At 48.9% G+C, this 17,327-nt stretch overlaps 1 protein-coding gene across 1 annotated transcript; it reads right to left on the bottom strand.

The window, feature by feature from the left end:
* Positions 1 to 4,047: 4,047 nt before the first annotated feature.
* Positions 4,048 to 6,339, bottom strand: ADM (adrenomedullin). Its single transcript, XM_041729624.1, has 4 exons — positions 6,193 to 6,339; positions 5,653 to 5,771; positions 5,351 to 5,500; positions 4,048 to 5,144 (listed from the first exon to the last, which is right to left on the bottom strand). Exons 2-4 carry the CDS (start codon positions 5,748 to 5,750, stop codon positions 4,826 to 4,828), a joined length of 567 nt encoding a protein of 188 aa, XP_041585558.1. The 5' UTR covers positions 5,751 to 5,771; positions 6,193 to 6,339; the 3' UTR covers positions 4,048 to 4,825.
* Positions 6,340 to 17,327: the final 10,988 nt, after the last annotated feature.

Consider the following 17,327-nt stretch of genomic DNA (forward strand, 5'->3'; position numbering starts at 1 on the left):
CAGGGTGTGATCCTGGGTCTGAGGATCAAGTCTCATATCAGGCTCCATGCAAGGAGCCTGCTTCTCCCTGTATGTCTCTGCCTCTCTCTGTGTGTCTCTCATGCATAAACAAATAAAATATTTTAAAAAATGTTTTTCAAAAGTATGTGTATAAATGGATATGTATTATATTATATACTATTAGAGAGATATATATATATATATCTAAAAGGGTATGTACCAAGATATTAACAGTGGCTAGTTCTAGGAATGGTATTCTGCACTGAATAAATATCGTGTAATAAGTAAAATGCATTTTTTTGTGTGTGTTTCAAAAATTCGTCTTAATACTCAGAAGTACTTTCCTGCTGTTGGATAAATGTACAATAACTTACTAAATTCAGCTGCCTGTGTGGTCATAGTCATTTTATTGTTTTTCCAAAATGTTCCAAAATAGCTCTGGAACAAGACCAGTGGGACCACCAAATAGCTATCTAGCCTCACCCTTCTTCCCATGCAAATGGAGACCAAGCCTCCAATCTGACTTTGGCAGAAACCTCGGTGGGACCCAGGACAACAAGGCCCTCTCCTTGGCTGAGGAAAACAGGAGCAAGCAGTCAGCTTACAATAGTCAGCTTACAACATCCTCCGTAAAGCTGCCTTGGGCAACAATTGCCAAAGACAAAAGGTTCCACTTCAAGGGTGGAAACTCTATTTGTAGCTTTGTAGACACAGGTGTTCTTACAGGGGCCTCAAGACCTACAGAGTGGGACTGTGTTTGGCCAGGAATAGCTCAGAAGGCCTTCCCCTCAGAAGCCAGATCTTGAGGCCTTCAGTGTATGTTCTAACTATATTTGGCAATAAAAACCAAAGAGGTCAGTGGCTTAGCTAAGGGGGGGATAAAGCTATTCCTGATTTATAACCTCTGCTTCAAACCAGGACCAAGAATTTTAAAACTCACTTCATTTATTTATTTTGCACTCACTGAGCATACCGCTAAAGACATTTTCCTTTCCAGTCCTACCAGCCTCCTGTAAATCTTCCAGAACCACAGGTGTAAATCACCTACCCAAGCCATCCTCATATTAGAGGACATTTGGGGACATCTGGCCTGAGAGTCCAAATGTTAAAATTATCCGACTTACTCTCCATGGCTTTATAGCACTAAAATAGCTTGTAGTGCTTGGTTGCAAATCCAGGCTCCAGCACTTACTCCTACTGTGTGACCTTGGCTAAGTTACTTTACATCTCTGAGGTTCAATTCTCTTATCTACAAATAGAGACAATAATAACACCTACTTTAGAAAGCTGCTATAAGAATCAAATGAGATAATGTGTACAACCTGGCTAGGAGAATGTGTAATACAAAGCAGGTGCTAAAAAAAGAACCAAGTTCTATCCTCCCCATCACTCCCTTCCACTCTTAGCTGTTGAGCCAAGGTGTTGGCTTCTCAGGAAATTGCCCAGTACTCTGATTACAAGTGGATGGTACCATTCCCACAGCCAGCAACAGTAGCTAAAGATAAAAGCTGTGACTACTCCTCAGCTGAAGACATGTCGAATCAGCTCACAAATGACTCATCACTGTAGATAAACGATGTGTTCTTGGCATCAGGAGGCCTTATCCTGACAGGCTTCAACACCTTATTAAAAAAAAAAAAAAATCCAAAAGGTAGGTTGAATGGCTCACAGAGCAGGTCCCAGGGTTTGATGGTGACCTTCAGTCAATTCAGACCTTATGTCACACTGGTCTTAGGAGGGTCCCTTGTCTGTTCAGACAGGTCTCTGATCACAGCATTTTTCTGTCGGGAAGGACTCCAGCTGAGCAGCTGCCTCTTTCAGAGCTGAACCATCTCCTTCATTTGCCCTGGATTCCCTGAAGGGAGTCATAAGACTCCCTGAGCTAAAGGCTAGATGCCTATTCCCTGCTCAGAACAGCCCTAAGCTAGTGCCCAACCTGCCTTTGGCAGCTTTGTCTGCTGCCTGAAGTCCTGCCAGGGTGAGGTTTGGCTGGAGGGCTCTGTGGCTGTAGGACAAACCTGGTGCAAGGGAATGGGTATTTAATCCTGAGCCACTGTCTGCAGAGGTTCAAGTGTTTGCTGCTCTCTGCAGCTTCTGTGGCCCCTTCAGACCACCCAGAACCACTCACTGGCATAGAAATTCCATGACGATGGGATCCCTGGGTGGCGCAACGGTTTGGCGCCTGCCTTTGGCCCAGGGCGCGATCCTGGAGACCCGGGATCGAATCCCACGTCGGGCTCCCGGTGCATGGAGCCTGCTTCTTCCTCAGCCTGTGTCTCTGCCCCTCTCTCTCTCTCCCTGTGACTATCATAAATAAATACATAAATAAATAATTAATTAAAGAAATTCCATGACGAGTTTTTAATCACTATTTCATTCATGCATGCCCTGTACCTTTTACAATGCCTGGCACAGAGTTCTCTCTGAATATTTATTAAAAGGCCCTTGAGGATGAGGAATGGTCAGTTGCTGCATCCGGAACCTCAATTCTGATGAATCTCACAAAGTTGTCAAGATCAAATAGGACAATGAACTGTATGAAGATCGACACTATCCAGGGCCAGGTGTGCAAAAGCAAGGCTTTGTGTGCTCTTAAGGAAATTCCATGTGCTTGGATCTACTCTCTTCTGAATTGAAACTGCTTCAGAAGCAGGTGGTCTCTGGACCCCAGACCTAGGACCTGTTTCTTTTACCGTGTATGCAGGCTTTTTCTGAAAGCAACTATCTCTGGCCCTCAGAAGAAGGCAGTTGGTGCAAGCAGTCCCAGAGAAGGTAGGCTGCCCTGGAAACATTGCCATGCACCAAACTTAGAATTTTCTCCACCAGGAAGGCTTCTGAGATCACCTGTAAGCCATGCTTTCAAGTGGAAAGGCCGGCGAAACTTTCAGAAAAGGACAAGCAGTTGGTCTCCATCCTGAGTCTTCAGGATATTAGATGACACAAATGGGGCAGGGAAACCCAAATCAGGGGTGCTTCCCCTTATCCTCCCCTTCTATCCCAACTGTTCCCATGTGACCTTCTAGTCACTCCCTGGGACTAAGTGTCCAGCTTCTATGATCTGATCGGAACTGGGGTCAACCTTCTAAGATGATTAGGCATAAAGAAAGCAAGGCGGAGGAAGGAAGGAGGGAGCAAAAAAGCAGCCTGGAGAGAAGGGAAGAAAAAAAGAAAAGGCTTGAGGAGGAGGAAGGAAGAGGAGCGCGGCAAGGGGAGGCGGAACAATGAAGGTCTCAGGCCGTCAGAGGCGCACGATTCCGGCGGCACGTCCCTCGGTCCCCGCCTCCGGCCGGCAGCTGCACGCTGCGCAGCGTGTGGGCGCTGAGTCACGGTCCCAGAACGGGGAGCCGCCGCGCAGGTCTGGGGGGGCCGGCCCTGGTTGGCATTTGCAGACTGTTTTTTTCTTTCCTCTCTCATTAAGGCTGTGTGCTGACTCCCACGTAGGAGGACTTATTAAACCGCACGTACTGCCTGACGGCTCTCGGGCCGCTCCGAGCGGCCGGCTGGGGGCGCCACAGCCCCGCTGATGAGCCCGCCGGCCCGCCACGGGCACCAGCCAGGCGGACGGCTGCAGTTACTGGCGCGACTGCCGGATTCCCCGAGCAGTGCGAACATTTTGCTGGAGTAGCTTCTAACTTTAACACCGCGGCAGCTGGAACAGCTCCTCCCTTAGAAGGCCTCGGAGACCCCCGCCCCGCCCCAGCTCTCCGAGGCGCGCTTTTGCGCAGGGCTCCGCGAGCTTCCCCATTAAATCTGGGGCTCTGTTGCGCAACCCCGAGTCCAGGCTCGCTTCCCCGCTAGGGCTCACCCTACCCCCGCCCGGCCCCGCCGCCACGCGAAGCTGCGACCTTAGGCGCCTCTGCGGAGCCTGGACCGGATCGCAGCACGGGCGCCCCGCGCGCCCCTCCAGCAGAGCGGCGCTCCCGCCAGCCCGGCACGCGCCCGAGCAGCCGAGCCACCTTCCCAAGCCAGGTGGCGGCGGGAGCCGGAGACTCCCGGGACGCACAGGGACAAGGGGCACCCTCCCTCCCAAGACTTGGGAGTCCAGAATTAATCAGCATCGAGACCGTTTATTATTGATTTGCTATTTTCGCATATCACCCATTTTATGTAAATAGATAATGCAGAGACACGGTGTTCCTTCTTCCACAAGAGGTAATAAGTCTCTCACGCACACTCACACACTCTACGCAGCAAAAACAACGTTACACCTCGCTGAGACATTCACGTATTAAAATAAGTGGGGAGGGGGACAATGCAATGGTTTTTAAATGCCCTTAATACAATATATAACGTACAAAAATATCTCTATATTTGAAGTTACAAAAAAAAAAATCTTCTGACAGCAACGAACTTAAATATTGATAGTTACCTCTGTATATACAACACGCATTGCACTTTTCCTCTCTAGGTTTTGGATAGTTCAAGTAATAGTGAGGCTTGCGCCCCGGTGGGGTGACACCCCGTGAGAAATCAGTTTGTGGGCAGGCACGGCAGTGATTCAGACCCCTGTCCCTTGGGGGGGGGGGTCTCAAGCATTTAATTCTCATTTAATTCTCAATTAATCCTCTCCGTGAGCCTGGCAGGCCTCCCTTGCATTCCTCTGCCCCCCCCACGGGACACCTGGGCCGGCTTGGGACGGAGGGATCCGTGCCTCCGAGGAGAAGGGGCTCGCGCAAAGCCAGGGCTGGCCGCTGGACGGTGCCTCCCGGAATCCCGGTCTCTGCCCGACTTCCATCGGCAGAGGGGCTCGGCTCGGGGAAGCCCTCCGCCCAGGGGGAAGCCAGCGGGATGCACACGCGCGCCAGTTCGCTGCTGCCACAGGCGCCTACATCTTAAGGAGGTTGGCGAGCACCTGATGCACCCGGGGGGCCGGAGCCCCGCCTGGCCGTGGCTCCGGGAACAGGAGAGTCCGGCGAAGGCCGGGCTCGGGCAGGGAGCGCCGGCGCCGGCGGCCGTAGCCCTGAGGGCTAATCTTGCTCCTGGGGGCGACGCCGTCCTTGTCCTTGTCTGTGAACTGGTAGATCTGGTGCGCCAGTTTCTGCACCGTGCACGTTCCGAAGCGGCAGCCGAAGCTCCGCGGGCCCTGGAAATTGTTCATACTCTGGCGGTAGCGTTTGACTCGGATGCGGGCGGCGTCCGGACCGCTGGGGAAGGGAAGGAAGGTAACATTAGACGCCCCCATCAAGCAGAGCTTGGGCCCCAGCCACTGGGAATCCGAGCCCTTCAAGGACCAGAGGGGCTGGGATGGGCTGCCGCCGTCTGAACTGCCAGGCGGCCCTCAAGATCCCCCGGGCCAGGGTGGTGGAGGAGAGCTCCCTTTGCCCACCCCGCTCTGGCGCAGGGCACTTACCTGGTCTGGGGGTTGCGAGCGGCGCCCTTCACGTCCTGGGTCCGAATAAGAGTCTGGGCCGGCCCGGCCTTCACTTCAGCGAGCCCGGTGGGATAGCTGCTGGACACTCGAAGTTCCCTCTTTCCACGACTTACAGCCCATTTGTTCCACCTAGAAAACACCAGACAGACCTCACTCGCATACCTCCAGGCCAAGTCCTGGTCCGGTCCGGCTCCCGTGCACTTCTAACCCCTCGGGGCCGGCGGCCGGTTTCCCTGGTCTCCCAGGTGCAAGGACCGGAGAAGGAGCTGCCTGCGACTCACTTCTTTCGGAACTCTGACGCCACGTCTAGCCGTGCGGTGTCCGCGCCCAGGAAGGCGAGGGAGCCCAGGTATAAGAGGGCGACGGGAACCAGCTTCATGCTGGCGGCGATGCGCAGACCCTGGAAGGGAGAGAGAGAGGGAGGGGGGCCGACGTGAGCAGCACCGCCCCGGGCGGGGCAGGCAGGGTGTGGGGGGGCCCGCGCGGGCCGGCTGAGCCCGCGCTCTGCCTGGCTCAGACCCTTATCTCGCCCGGGCGCAGAGAGGCGCCAGCGGCGTTTGCACCCGCCAGGCGGGTGACAGGCCCCGCAGGGGAGGCCCTCTGCCCAGCGCCAGGCTCCCAGAGCTTTCCAGCTCAACTTCTCGGAATTTGGGTAGTAGAGTAGAGGGGACTGGGTCTCTGCGGTTCCGGTTGTGTGCACCGCTGGGTTCAGTATATGGGACGCAACCCGCAGAGGACCTTCCAGAATGGGTTGTACCCCTCACCCAGCACACTCTAAAGACCCCCCCCCCCAGCTAATCCGCCCCGCCTGCGGCGCCTACCTGCAGAGGGGGTGATCTGCCAAGATCCGGGAGGAGAAGGTCTGAGACGTCGCTCTGCTGCTGGCAAAACCCCAACGTCCAAGCTGCGGTGAGAAACCAGGGGTGGCGAGGCTCGAGTTGTTCCGCCTAGTGTCACCAAGAAACCACTGAGTGGCCGGGTCTGGTTCCTCGGCTTTATAAGAGCACAGGGGGCGGGGCCTGAACTGCCCTCGCACCCTCCCATTCTTCCCTCGGGCTCGCGCGGGCTTCTGCACTCGGGCGCGCGCTTTGCTGGTCCGAAGGGTGGGGGTGGGGGGAGTGGAGGGGTCCCCCGTGCCCAGAGGGCTCAGATATGAGCTCCGGAGATTGGTGCAGGAACTGCCACAACCCTGACTGTGGGCACAGGGTTCAGAACATAAATCAGGACTAAGGAGGGCCGGTACAACCTCTTAGGGTCCTTACTCAGGACCTATGCAACCCAGAGTGCGAGGCCTACCCGCACGCAACTGCAAAACCCAACGCGAGGTACCATGTGGATGGCCGGACCTCGGGACCTCGGGACCTCGGGACCTCGGGACCTCCGGAGCGGTGGCCTCGGGTGGACCGCGCCCCCTGCCGGCTCGGCGCCTGACCTGAACGCGACCCCAGACTCCCGCGGAGCCGCAGGGGCAGGACACGGAGCAGAGACCAGGGAGTGGGGCTCTCCAGCACCCCCAGAGAGGCTGAGACTCCATGGTTCTGGGATGGGCTAGTAAGATTTCGCAATAGGGGCAAGGCTCAGAAAGGCTGATTTGAGAATTGGGATTTGGGGGGGAGAATTATCCCAAGTTTCAGAATTTAGCTGCCTATTTGGAAATATGAGAATAACCATAATTTGGACGGACGATACCGTTTCGTTTCTCGTAACGCCCATGTAATCCATATATTCCTTACAAGGTTACAACCTGAGAGAATGCCCTGCTGCCCTCAGAGACCTCATTCATCCATTGTAAACGTGAGGATTTACTGCCACGGAGCACACTAATGCTTCATGTATGTTAATCGTTTTAGAGTTTGCAAAACATGGCCACATCCTGGTCTTTGATCCTGACACCTTGAGTTAGGTGAGGAAGGTTAACATTCCTGTTCTTATTCTACCAAGTAGATATTGAAGTTGAGAGAGCAGAAGAATTTGACCAAAGGCACACCAAACGTAGGAAGCAGGGAAGTCCTAACTCGGCCTGGCAGACAAACAGCGCAGACTCGGCTGTGTGGATATTTCTAGGCTGGGGTCATCATGCTGTCAAGGGGGAGAGGAGAGTCTTAGCCCCCGCCCAAGGATTTATGCCTGTTCATGATGAATCACCTCCAAGCACGTTTGTCACCGGTTCACGTTCTTCCATCACTGCTTCTTGACTTCACTTTCTTACTTCCCTTCGGAGGGAACTGAGAGGGAACTCAGCCCCCTCCGGAGCTCCCTAGTTCTGGCATTGGGGCCTCTGGTATCCTAGCACCCCCTACCCTACTCTCAAGTCCTGAAGCCTGGTGCCTAGACTAAGAGGCTGTGGGTGCAGGACCACTGGGACCCTGGAGACCGCTTCTAGTACCCACCCCACATCTGTGTGAAGATGGGCAATTGGGAAGCCTGGGTGGCTCAGTGGTTTAGCGCTGCCTTCAGCCCAGGCTGTGATCCTGGAGACCGGGGATCAAGTCCCGCATTGGGCTTTCTGCGTGGAGCCTGCTTCTCCCTCTGCCTGTGTCTCTGCCTCTCTGTGTCTCTCATGAATAAATAAAATCTTTTTTAAAAATGGGCAAATCACGTTTGCCCACTAGTTTTCCTATCTATGATATGCCCCCTGCTGATCTCTATGCTTCCTACCTGCTCTGCCACACTGGTTCTGAGACCCAGGGCAAAGGAAGCTGGCTGGGTGCTGGGTGGTAGGGACCTTGCCTCATCTGAGCCACACACTGCTGGTTCAGCGCCCTTTTCATTCCCAGAACTGAACCGTGGACATTGCACCCAGGGGAAGGAATGGCTGCAGCTGAAGTTATTTCAGGGAGTCCTCAGGGGGCCACCTGAATAGATCTGAGCTCCAGCTGAGGATGAGGGAAAGATTTCTGGCTCCCGTGCTGGGTCTGACTGTGCTAAGAGCTCGGGGCCCATAGGGGCAAAGCAGGGTAGTGGGCTGGGTGGCCGCCTGGTGGGCCGCAGGGGTGTCACTGCTGCCGACCAGGTCAGGCGGCTGGTCTGCTGGCACCTCAGACAGTAGGTGTTCCTGTGCCCTGTGCGCCTGCTCGGTTTCCAGGGGCCGCCCCTAGGCAAACTATTCTGCTTTTCTTCCACTTCCCATCTCTTCACTTCAGTTTGTTCCCAGAGAGTCAGGCTCTTCTCCCCAACCCTGTCCAAGACAGGCTGGCTGTCAGTCTTCTCTGAGGATGCGACTTGCTGCCAACTTCCAGCTGGGTCCGCGCCAAGACAGGTTTTACTTTCATTTCTCTGGCGCGCGCGCCGCAACTGCCGTAGAGGTCAAGGACAGCTGGGCGCCGGCCCGCAGCCAGGGAAGGTCCCGTGGTCTGGACTCGTTCCTTCTGGTTCCCACCAGCCCTGGGTGGGGGGCGGGGGTTCGGTCTGCAGAGCTCTCTGGGGCTGTACCTCGTTACCTCCTCTCTGCGTCTTGCTGGAAAGCCCACGATTCCGTAGGAGCGAGTGCGGAGCGGAGAGAATTCGCTCTAGCTCCTGTGCGGGCTCGCGAAGGGTGCTCTGGATGCAAACCTCGCTTTGGGCTGCGGGCTGCTTCAGCAAGCCCAGCAAACCCAGGAGTGGGGACTGGGCTGCGCCCCGCCTGGCTTCAGCGCCTACTACCCCAGCGACGTAGCACCGACGCCAGGAATTCCCAACCTGAGAGCCTTGGCACACTTACCAGCCCAGCGCGCCTTGTCGCTCTAGCACTTAGATATCTGACGCTTCAAAACTCCGCCAGTTTTTTTTTTTTTTTTTTAAAGCAAAGTACTGGAATGGAAGCTCGGGATTTTGCTAGAACACCCGTATCTCCGAAAGACTGTGTCTGTGTGTGTCTGTGTGTGTGTGTCTGTGTGAATGTGCTCGCGCTCACACGCGTGTGCACTGGTATTTGCGTAGGTGGCCGACCGGACCCAGAGTGTTTCCCTTAGGTGGTCGGGGGTATAAGTTGAAAGAATATATAAAAAATTTGCCAAATGTTGGCAAATTTTATAATGCATTAATAAATGTTCATATGTTCATATGTTTCAAAATGCGTTGCTGAGCTGAGGGCTATTCCCCACTCCCCCGCCCCGTGCAACCTGGAGTTTGCTTGCTTAATCATCGCTAAAGACACACACACACACACACACACACACACACACACACACTACAGGTTCAGTTAAAGGGTAGGATCTAGAAGGAAACACCACAGCGGGAGTTCTACTTCTGGTGATTTGTTATAGTTTCATCCAAGTTGCAGTGATTGTAGATTCACATTGACTAGAAGGAAGGAAAGAAGGAAAGGAAGAAGCATCTTTTAAAATCTCACTGTCAAGAAGACAAAAAAAAAAGAAAGAAATTCCAGTTAATGAAGGTCCACTTTTTTTGTGCCCAAGAATTCTTAAAGGGTCAAATTGTAAATAAACCCCAAACCAGGGTAATAAATGTATGTATCCTGAAATCATATATAAAGACATACAAATATGCTAAATATTTGTTGTATTGGTGTCTCAATTTCTTCTTCACATTCCAACTGAATTATATTTAGGCCCTCCATCCAAGCCTTATTCTTAGTAATGTTTAGAGTTTATTTATTTATTTTTTTTTTTTAATTTTTTTTTTAATTTTCATTTATTTATGATAGTCACACACACACACACAGAGAGAGAGAGAGAGAGAGAGAGAGAGAGAGAGGCAGAGACATAGGCAGAGGGAGAAGCAGCAGGCTCCATGCACCAGGAGCCCAACGTGGGATTCAATCCTGGATCTCCAGGATTGCGCCCTGGGCCAAAGGCAGGCGCCAAACTGCTGCGCCACCCAGGGATCCCCAAAAGTCTTTTTTTTTTTTTTTAATGATAGTCAGAGAGAGAGGCAGAGAGAGAAGCAGGCTCCATGCACGGGGATCCCGACGTGGGATTCAATCCCAGGTCTCCAGGATCGCGCCCTGGGCCAAAGGCAGGCGCTAAACCACTGCGCCACCCAGGGATCCCTTAGAGTTTAAAAAGATTTGTGGTGCTGGTTTCTCAGCTAATATGTGGACACAGTCCCTAAAGCTATTGTTACCACACTTAGGCCATGAAAAAAAAATAATGGGAAGCAATATAAGATATCAATGATATTAATAAGCATAAAAGTGAGTAGCTAAGTGCATTGCACAAATTATCTCAGATTCCTCTTTTTTTCAAACAGGAAATTTTATAATGCATTAATAAATGTTCATATGTTCATATGTTTCAAAATGCGTTGCTGAGCTGAGGGCTTGTTTACAAAGTTCATTTGAAAACAAGGTTTAAGAAGCTTCCTGGAGTCATTAACACAAAATATTTTAGGGAAAGGACACAACCAGCTTTGTAGATTTGGTCATTCACAGGGAGAAGTAAGGCAGGCTTCAAAACTTGGCACTTTTTTGGAATCTCTGATTTCTCCAAGAAGCTAATAAAATATAGATCTTTTCTAGAAAAATGCACACATATATAAATCAAATTAAGTATAAAATTTGCTACTTTGGGGATCCCTGGGTGGCTCAGTGGTTTAGCGCCTGCCCAGGGCATGATCCTGGAGTCCCGGGATCCAGTCCCACATCAGGCTCCCTGCATGGAGCCTGCTTCTCCCTCTGCCTGTGTCTCTGCCTCCCTCTCTCTCTCTCTCTGTATCTCTCATGAATAAATAAATAAAATGTTTAAAAAAAGGTAAAACAAATTTGCTACCTCATTTTTGTGCTTTTACACAAAATGAATGGACAGAAACAATCAGTTCTGGAGCACCTGGCTGGCTTAGTTGGTAGGGCATGCAACTCTTGATCTCTGGGTGGTCAGTTTGAGCCCCACATTGGATGTAGAGTTTACTAAAATTATTATATATTTTTTAAAAATATATATTATATATATATATATATATATATATATATATATATATATCTTTTAAATCTGTCCTTGTATGTGATAAAGCCAGAAGACAAATCTCCCTAAAGGTTAAAGAATGTAACTTGCTATAGGACAAAGAAAAGAGAAGAGGGTATATGGAGAAGAGGGTAAACATATTGAAACTTATTATACTAACATCTATAACAACAAGAAGAAATTACTTCGAGAGAAATTTACTACTGATGACACAATGAGTGGCATTAATAAATGGATTATAAAAGAGAAGATTAGACCATTTGGGTTTCATCTGTAGCCAAAGGTGTTAACAAGAACAACCATTATGCTATCTGCCTCCAGGTGGGGATCCTATACTATCAGATTAGAACCACTGCAATGAGGCCTTTTTTTTTTTAACATTTTATTTTATTTTATTTTTTTAAGATTTTAATTATTCATTCATGAGAGACACAGAGTGAGAGAGAGAGGCAGAGACACAGGCAGAGGGAGAAGCAGGCTCCATGCAGGGAGCCTGATGGACTCCATCCCAGGTCTCCAGGATCACGCCCTGGGCTGAAGGTGGTTCTAAACCGTCCATTGAGCCACCGGGGCTGCCCATTGAGGCCATTTTTATGTATGGGCTGGCATGATTTGAAAGTGTGTTTATTCCTTTAACAAATACTTAGTGAACACGCATTACATGCCTACCTCTGTGCTCAATGTTGGGCATACAGAAATCATTAATGCAAACATCATTCTTGCTCTCAACTAGCTTACAGAATGGTGGGGTAGCCTGACATAAATAAATCTTCAAAATAATAAATACATGATTATAAACTATGGTAAATGTTGTGAAGGAAAAGCAAAATTAGGGAGACCTAATGTTCCAAATGGAGGAAACAGTGTGTACAAAGCCTTAGGTGTGAGAAAGCACTTGGTATATCAGGGAGAAGCCAGTGTGGTTGAAATGCATTGAGTGAGAAAGAAGAGTGGCATCAAATGAGATTAAAGAGGTCACCAGGATTAGAGTAAATAGGACTCTTTGGGATATGATGAAAATTTTGTACTTTATTCATAATGACATGGGACTCTACTGACAGGTTTAAAGTTGGGAGAGACATGATCTGATATATATTTATTTAAAGGATCATTTTGGCTATTTTTTTTTTTTCTTTTTAAGTAATCTCTATTGCCAAGGTGGGGCTTGAACTCATGACCTTGAGATCAGGAGTCACATTGCCTACTGAGCCACCCAGGTGCCCCTATTTTGGCTATTTAATGTGGTGAATGGATTAAGGAAGAGAAAGAAGGGAAACAGTTACAGTGGTGGCACCCTGGAGAGACCAGTGAGGGCCTAGTACCCTCCATAATCTCTATTACTTTACCCCTCCACACGCATACACACACACATTCCACCCTAAGCTTCACCAACAGAGTCAGCTTCATGAATACTCACCATGTTCTGTAACACAGGGTCCCACACTTGGCTTAATGCTCTGTCGTGTTTTGAAATTCTTTTTTTTTTTTTTAAGATTTTATTTATTCATGAGAGACACACAGAGATAGAGAGAAGGGGGGAGGGGACACACAGGCAGGGGGGAGAAGCAGGCTCCATGCAGGGAGCTCAATGTGGGACTTGATCTGGGGTCTCCAGGGTCACACCCTGGGCTGGAGGTGGCGCCAAACCGCTGAGCCACCCGGGCTGCCCTGTTTTGAAATTCTTAATAATTTTTGGACAGAGGGCCCTATATTTTCATTTTGCATTGAGCTTTACTAATTATGTAGACAGTCCTGCTCACCAAACATACAAGCTAAGTAAAAGCAGCCTGCAAACTCTCACAGCACTTATATACTTATACTATAACTGCTAATTCAAGGGTTTTTAATATGTGTGTCAGGATTCAACTATTCATATAATCACACGTATGAAAGCAACTGCAGGGGGATTTCTATCAACCATCTCTGAAGCCTCCTTCCTGCACCCCAAGCCCCAGGTAGAAATAGTGTGTTTGCTATATAAATTTAATTTGAAGACAAGGTTCATAGCCTACTTACTGTCTTTAAGTTTTACCTACATGGAAAGTCTGGAACCACCCATGAAGCAAGGATATCAGTTAGGAAGTGATTGCGATAGTTAAGGTGGAAAGTAATAGTGGCTCAGATAGTGGGGTGTCAATGGAGGTGGAGAAAAGTATACATACTTGGAAAGTAGGACCAATAGGGCTGAGTGATGAATGTGGGGCTGAGAGAGAGGCATGTGTCAAAGGTAATGGTCATGAAATTTATTACTTAGGCAAATGAGTGGATGGAGATATGGCAATGGATCAGGCAATTTTATAAATGGTCTCCTTTATTGTTGGTTGTAGAGACTATTTGAAGAAGCCTTAACCATGCTCGTGGACATTTGGTTAAGTCTAACTCTGGTACTGCCTCTCTGAACTATAGTGGCTAACCACAGGAAGCACTTGAAATGACTGTACAGATCAAACCACTCACTCCGCAACAGCCAACTGTAGGAGGAGAGGGCTGATAAGTCTTGCTCACTAGTAATTGGCCCTTTTTTTCTTCTAAAGCATGAATGAAAGGCATCTGCTGTGAACACATCATCATTGTGTTACATATTCTTCTTCCCTTCCTGCTCCTGCCAGCCATCAGTATGACAAATCTGGGATTGCTTTACTCCCTCACTCTGGTGAAAGGTGATGGTAGTTATCTGAAAGGGACGGTCTGGCCTTTAGCCAACCTCAGTAATCAGCTGCCTTGTCAGGGCTTATCAGTTTCAACAGATTGGCAGCTGTTGGCTGAGAAGAAAAGCACAGCTCCAGTATATGCTACATATGTTCACATGTATTTATAAACATATGGTGCCTTTATACAAATAGCTGGGAAATGTCAAAATCCCTTTGTTACAAACACCCAGTTGCAAATGGAATGGCAGCCTACCTATTACCCAGCAGATAGCATAGGCCTAACAGCACACAGCATTTAATTCTAGGCTTTGAAAACAACTAAGCTTTGGGGATGCCTGGGTGGCTCAGCCGTTGAGCATTTGCCTTCAGTCCAGGGAGTGATCCTGGGGTCCCAGGATGGAGTCCCACATCGGGCTCCTTGCATGGAGCCTGCTTCTCCCTCTGCCTATGTCTCTGCCTCTATCTATCTGTGTCTCTCATGAATAAACAATTAAAATCTTTTTTTTTAAATTTTTTAATTTATGATAGTCACGCCAAACCGATGCGCCACCCAGGGATCCCAAGAATTAAAATCTTAAACAACAACTAAACTTTGGTTAAAAAAGAAAAGTTTAAATAATTTGAACCAACACTTGTTAATGAAATAAAACTCAACACATTTAAAAAGTGAAATGGGACTCCTATGTCATGTACAAAAATCAACTCAAAGTGGCCTAAATACAAGAGCTAAAACTATGAAACTCTTTGAAGATAGGATCCCTGGGTGGTGCAGCGGTTTAGTGCCTGCCTTTGGCCCAGGGCACGATCCTGGAGACCTGGGATTGAATCCCACGTTGGGCTCCCAGTGCATGGAGCCTGCTTCTCCCTCTGCCTGTGTCTCTGCCTCTCTCTCTCTCTCTCTCTGTGACTATCATAAATAAATAAAAAATTATTAAAAAAAAAAAGAAAACAGGAGCAAATTTTTATGATCGTGCATTTGACAATGGAGTCATATGACACCAAAAGTATGGAAAACAAAAAAATAGATACATTGTATTTCATATGGTATATACAAACAATGGAATAGCCATAAAAAAAGTATGAAGTACTGATACATGCTGCAACATGGATGAAACTTGAAAACATTATGCTAAGCAAAAGAACCCATAAAAGGTCACATATCATATGATGCTTTTATATCAAATATCCATAGTAGGTAAGTCCATAGGGAGAAAGCAAATGGAGAAATGGGAGTGGCTGCTTACTGGGTATGATCAAAATTGTTTTGAGGGTGCCTGGGTGGCTCAGATGGTTAGGGGTCTGCCTTCAGCTTAGGTCATGATCCCACAGACTTGGGAATGAGTCCCACATAGGGCTCCCAGCTCTTCTTTTCCTTCTTCCTCTGCTTTTCCTCCCTGCTTTTTCTCTCTCTCTCAGATGAATAAATAAAATCTTTAAAAAATTATTTTGGAGCTAGATAGAAGTGGTAGTTATACAACATTGTGAATCTACTAAATATCACTGAATTTTCAGTACACTTTAATGGGGTTAATTTTATGATATGTTAGTTTCATGTTAATTATTTTTGAAAGTTTTATTTATTTAAATAATCTTTATATCCAACATGAGGCTGAACTCAAGACCCTGAGATTAAGAGTCACATGCTTTTCTGACTGAGCCAGCCAAGCACTCCTTTCCTTAATTTAAAGAAAAGTTAAAAAAGAAAAAAAAAGTAAAATGGGGAAGGAACATGACAGCTGCCTTAAAAATCTGAAAGTCCAACCACTGAAAGATAGATTTTTTTTTTCTGGGTAGTTCCAGAGAGCAAACTTAGGGGAAGTTACAGGACAACTTTAATGTAAGGAGGAAGACCTTGCTAACAATAGGGCTTTAAACAGTGGAATGGGCTGCCTCCCAAGGAAGTAAGGCTACTCCTTACTGAAAGTGAACAAGTTGGGTAATGAGCTCTTCAGGGAAGTTATAGAGAGAATTTTTTTTTTTTTTTTTGAGAAGATACTTGTGCGGGGTGTGACCGAGGCTTTTTTGGTTAAATTATTTTCAAGATCAATCTGTTATCTTCCCTCCACCCTTGTAACTAGGCTGATTCAGTTTGACCACACACAAACTATTTGCAAGCAAATTCCTAGAGTTAAGGTATTCCTTCCTGGGAATTTCAGTTCTTCAAATGTAGCCAAGCCCTCTCAATTTGTAGATGAAGCAAGTATGGCACGGAAAGAGGAACTGATCAATTAAACTTTCAGAAGTTGAAACTCCAACTCTCTGGACTCCCTGTTCAGAGTTCAAGCTATTGCAACTTCCTGTTGGTAGTTGGAGAAACTGTACATTCCAGTCATCAAAAGTATTTATGCATCTTTATACCAGGCACTGTTTAGAGCTCTTAGATGTAAATGGTAAGGGTCAAGTCCTCAGTTAATGAGTAGCAATGGCAACCACGAAGATGATCACATTGGCAAATGATGGTGATCCCTAAAACTTCAGGCTACCACCTGTAACCTATCCTACTACTAAAACTTCCCCTAATACTAACAAATGACAAAACATGGGGGGGGGGGGTGTCTCAGCAGACAAATTCCAAATGATCAATGCGAGCTGAAAAAGATAAAGTGACCTAGATAATTCCCAGATTGGATGATGAGACCCACTAATTCATTTTATTTTTGTGCTTGTGTAGGGAAGTTGTAAGTCATCACCTGCTGTGGCTACAAGAGCCCCGGGACCGCTGCAAGGAGTGAAAACGTAGACAGGAGGGGCTCCCCTGGGAGACAAAGTCTCCTCCCTCCGTTGGTTCCGGCCAGTTTAGGAGGATCCCGGGGATGCCGCGTTCTTTGGTGGAATCCTGCCCCCCTTCCCCAGGCACTCCGGGGGAAGCCCAGGTCAACCGCCCCCGGCCACCCAGCACTGAAGCCCAAGGCGCCTCAAGATTGCGCAAAAGCCTCTCCCTCCCCCGCGTGTTCGGTGGCATGTTCCTAAAATTCCCATCTGCACAACATAAACAGGAAACGTGCAGCAAAAGCCCTGGCAGTGCAAATTCCATGCTCCAGTCGAGGGCGGGGGAATCTTGTCTTTGAGAGGGGAGTAGAGGCGGGAGGGGGGGAGGGGAGGGGAAGAAGCAAACTTTCCAGGAGACCCCTCAACCATCCCCATCTTTTCTTCCCAGATCCAGAAAGAAAGAATAAAGAAAGCGGAAGGAAGGGCTCCCCGCTTCGGAAAAAACAGGGGAGGGGGAGGTGGGGCACGAAGGGGCAGCCACGCGTCCTAGCGAGCCCCGCCCGCAGCGGCTGCGGTGGCGGGAACAGCCCCGGCCGCCCGCTCCCCGCATCCAGCAGCCCGGGCGCGCCTCGCGGCTGCGGGGTGGGCTCGCCGCCCGCCTCGGGCTCGCCAGTCCGCGCGGGTGGGGGCGGGGGA

This window comes from Vulpes lagopus, chromosome 15 (assembly GCF_018345385.1).
Source record: "Vulpes lagopus strain Blue_001 chromosome 15, ASM1834538v1, whole genome shotgun sequence".
NCBI classification, from domain to species: domain Eukaryota; kingdom Metazoa; phylum Chordata; class Mammalia; order Carnivora; family Canidae; genus Vulpes; species Vulpes lagopus.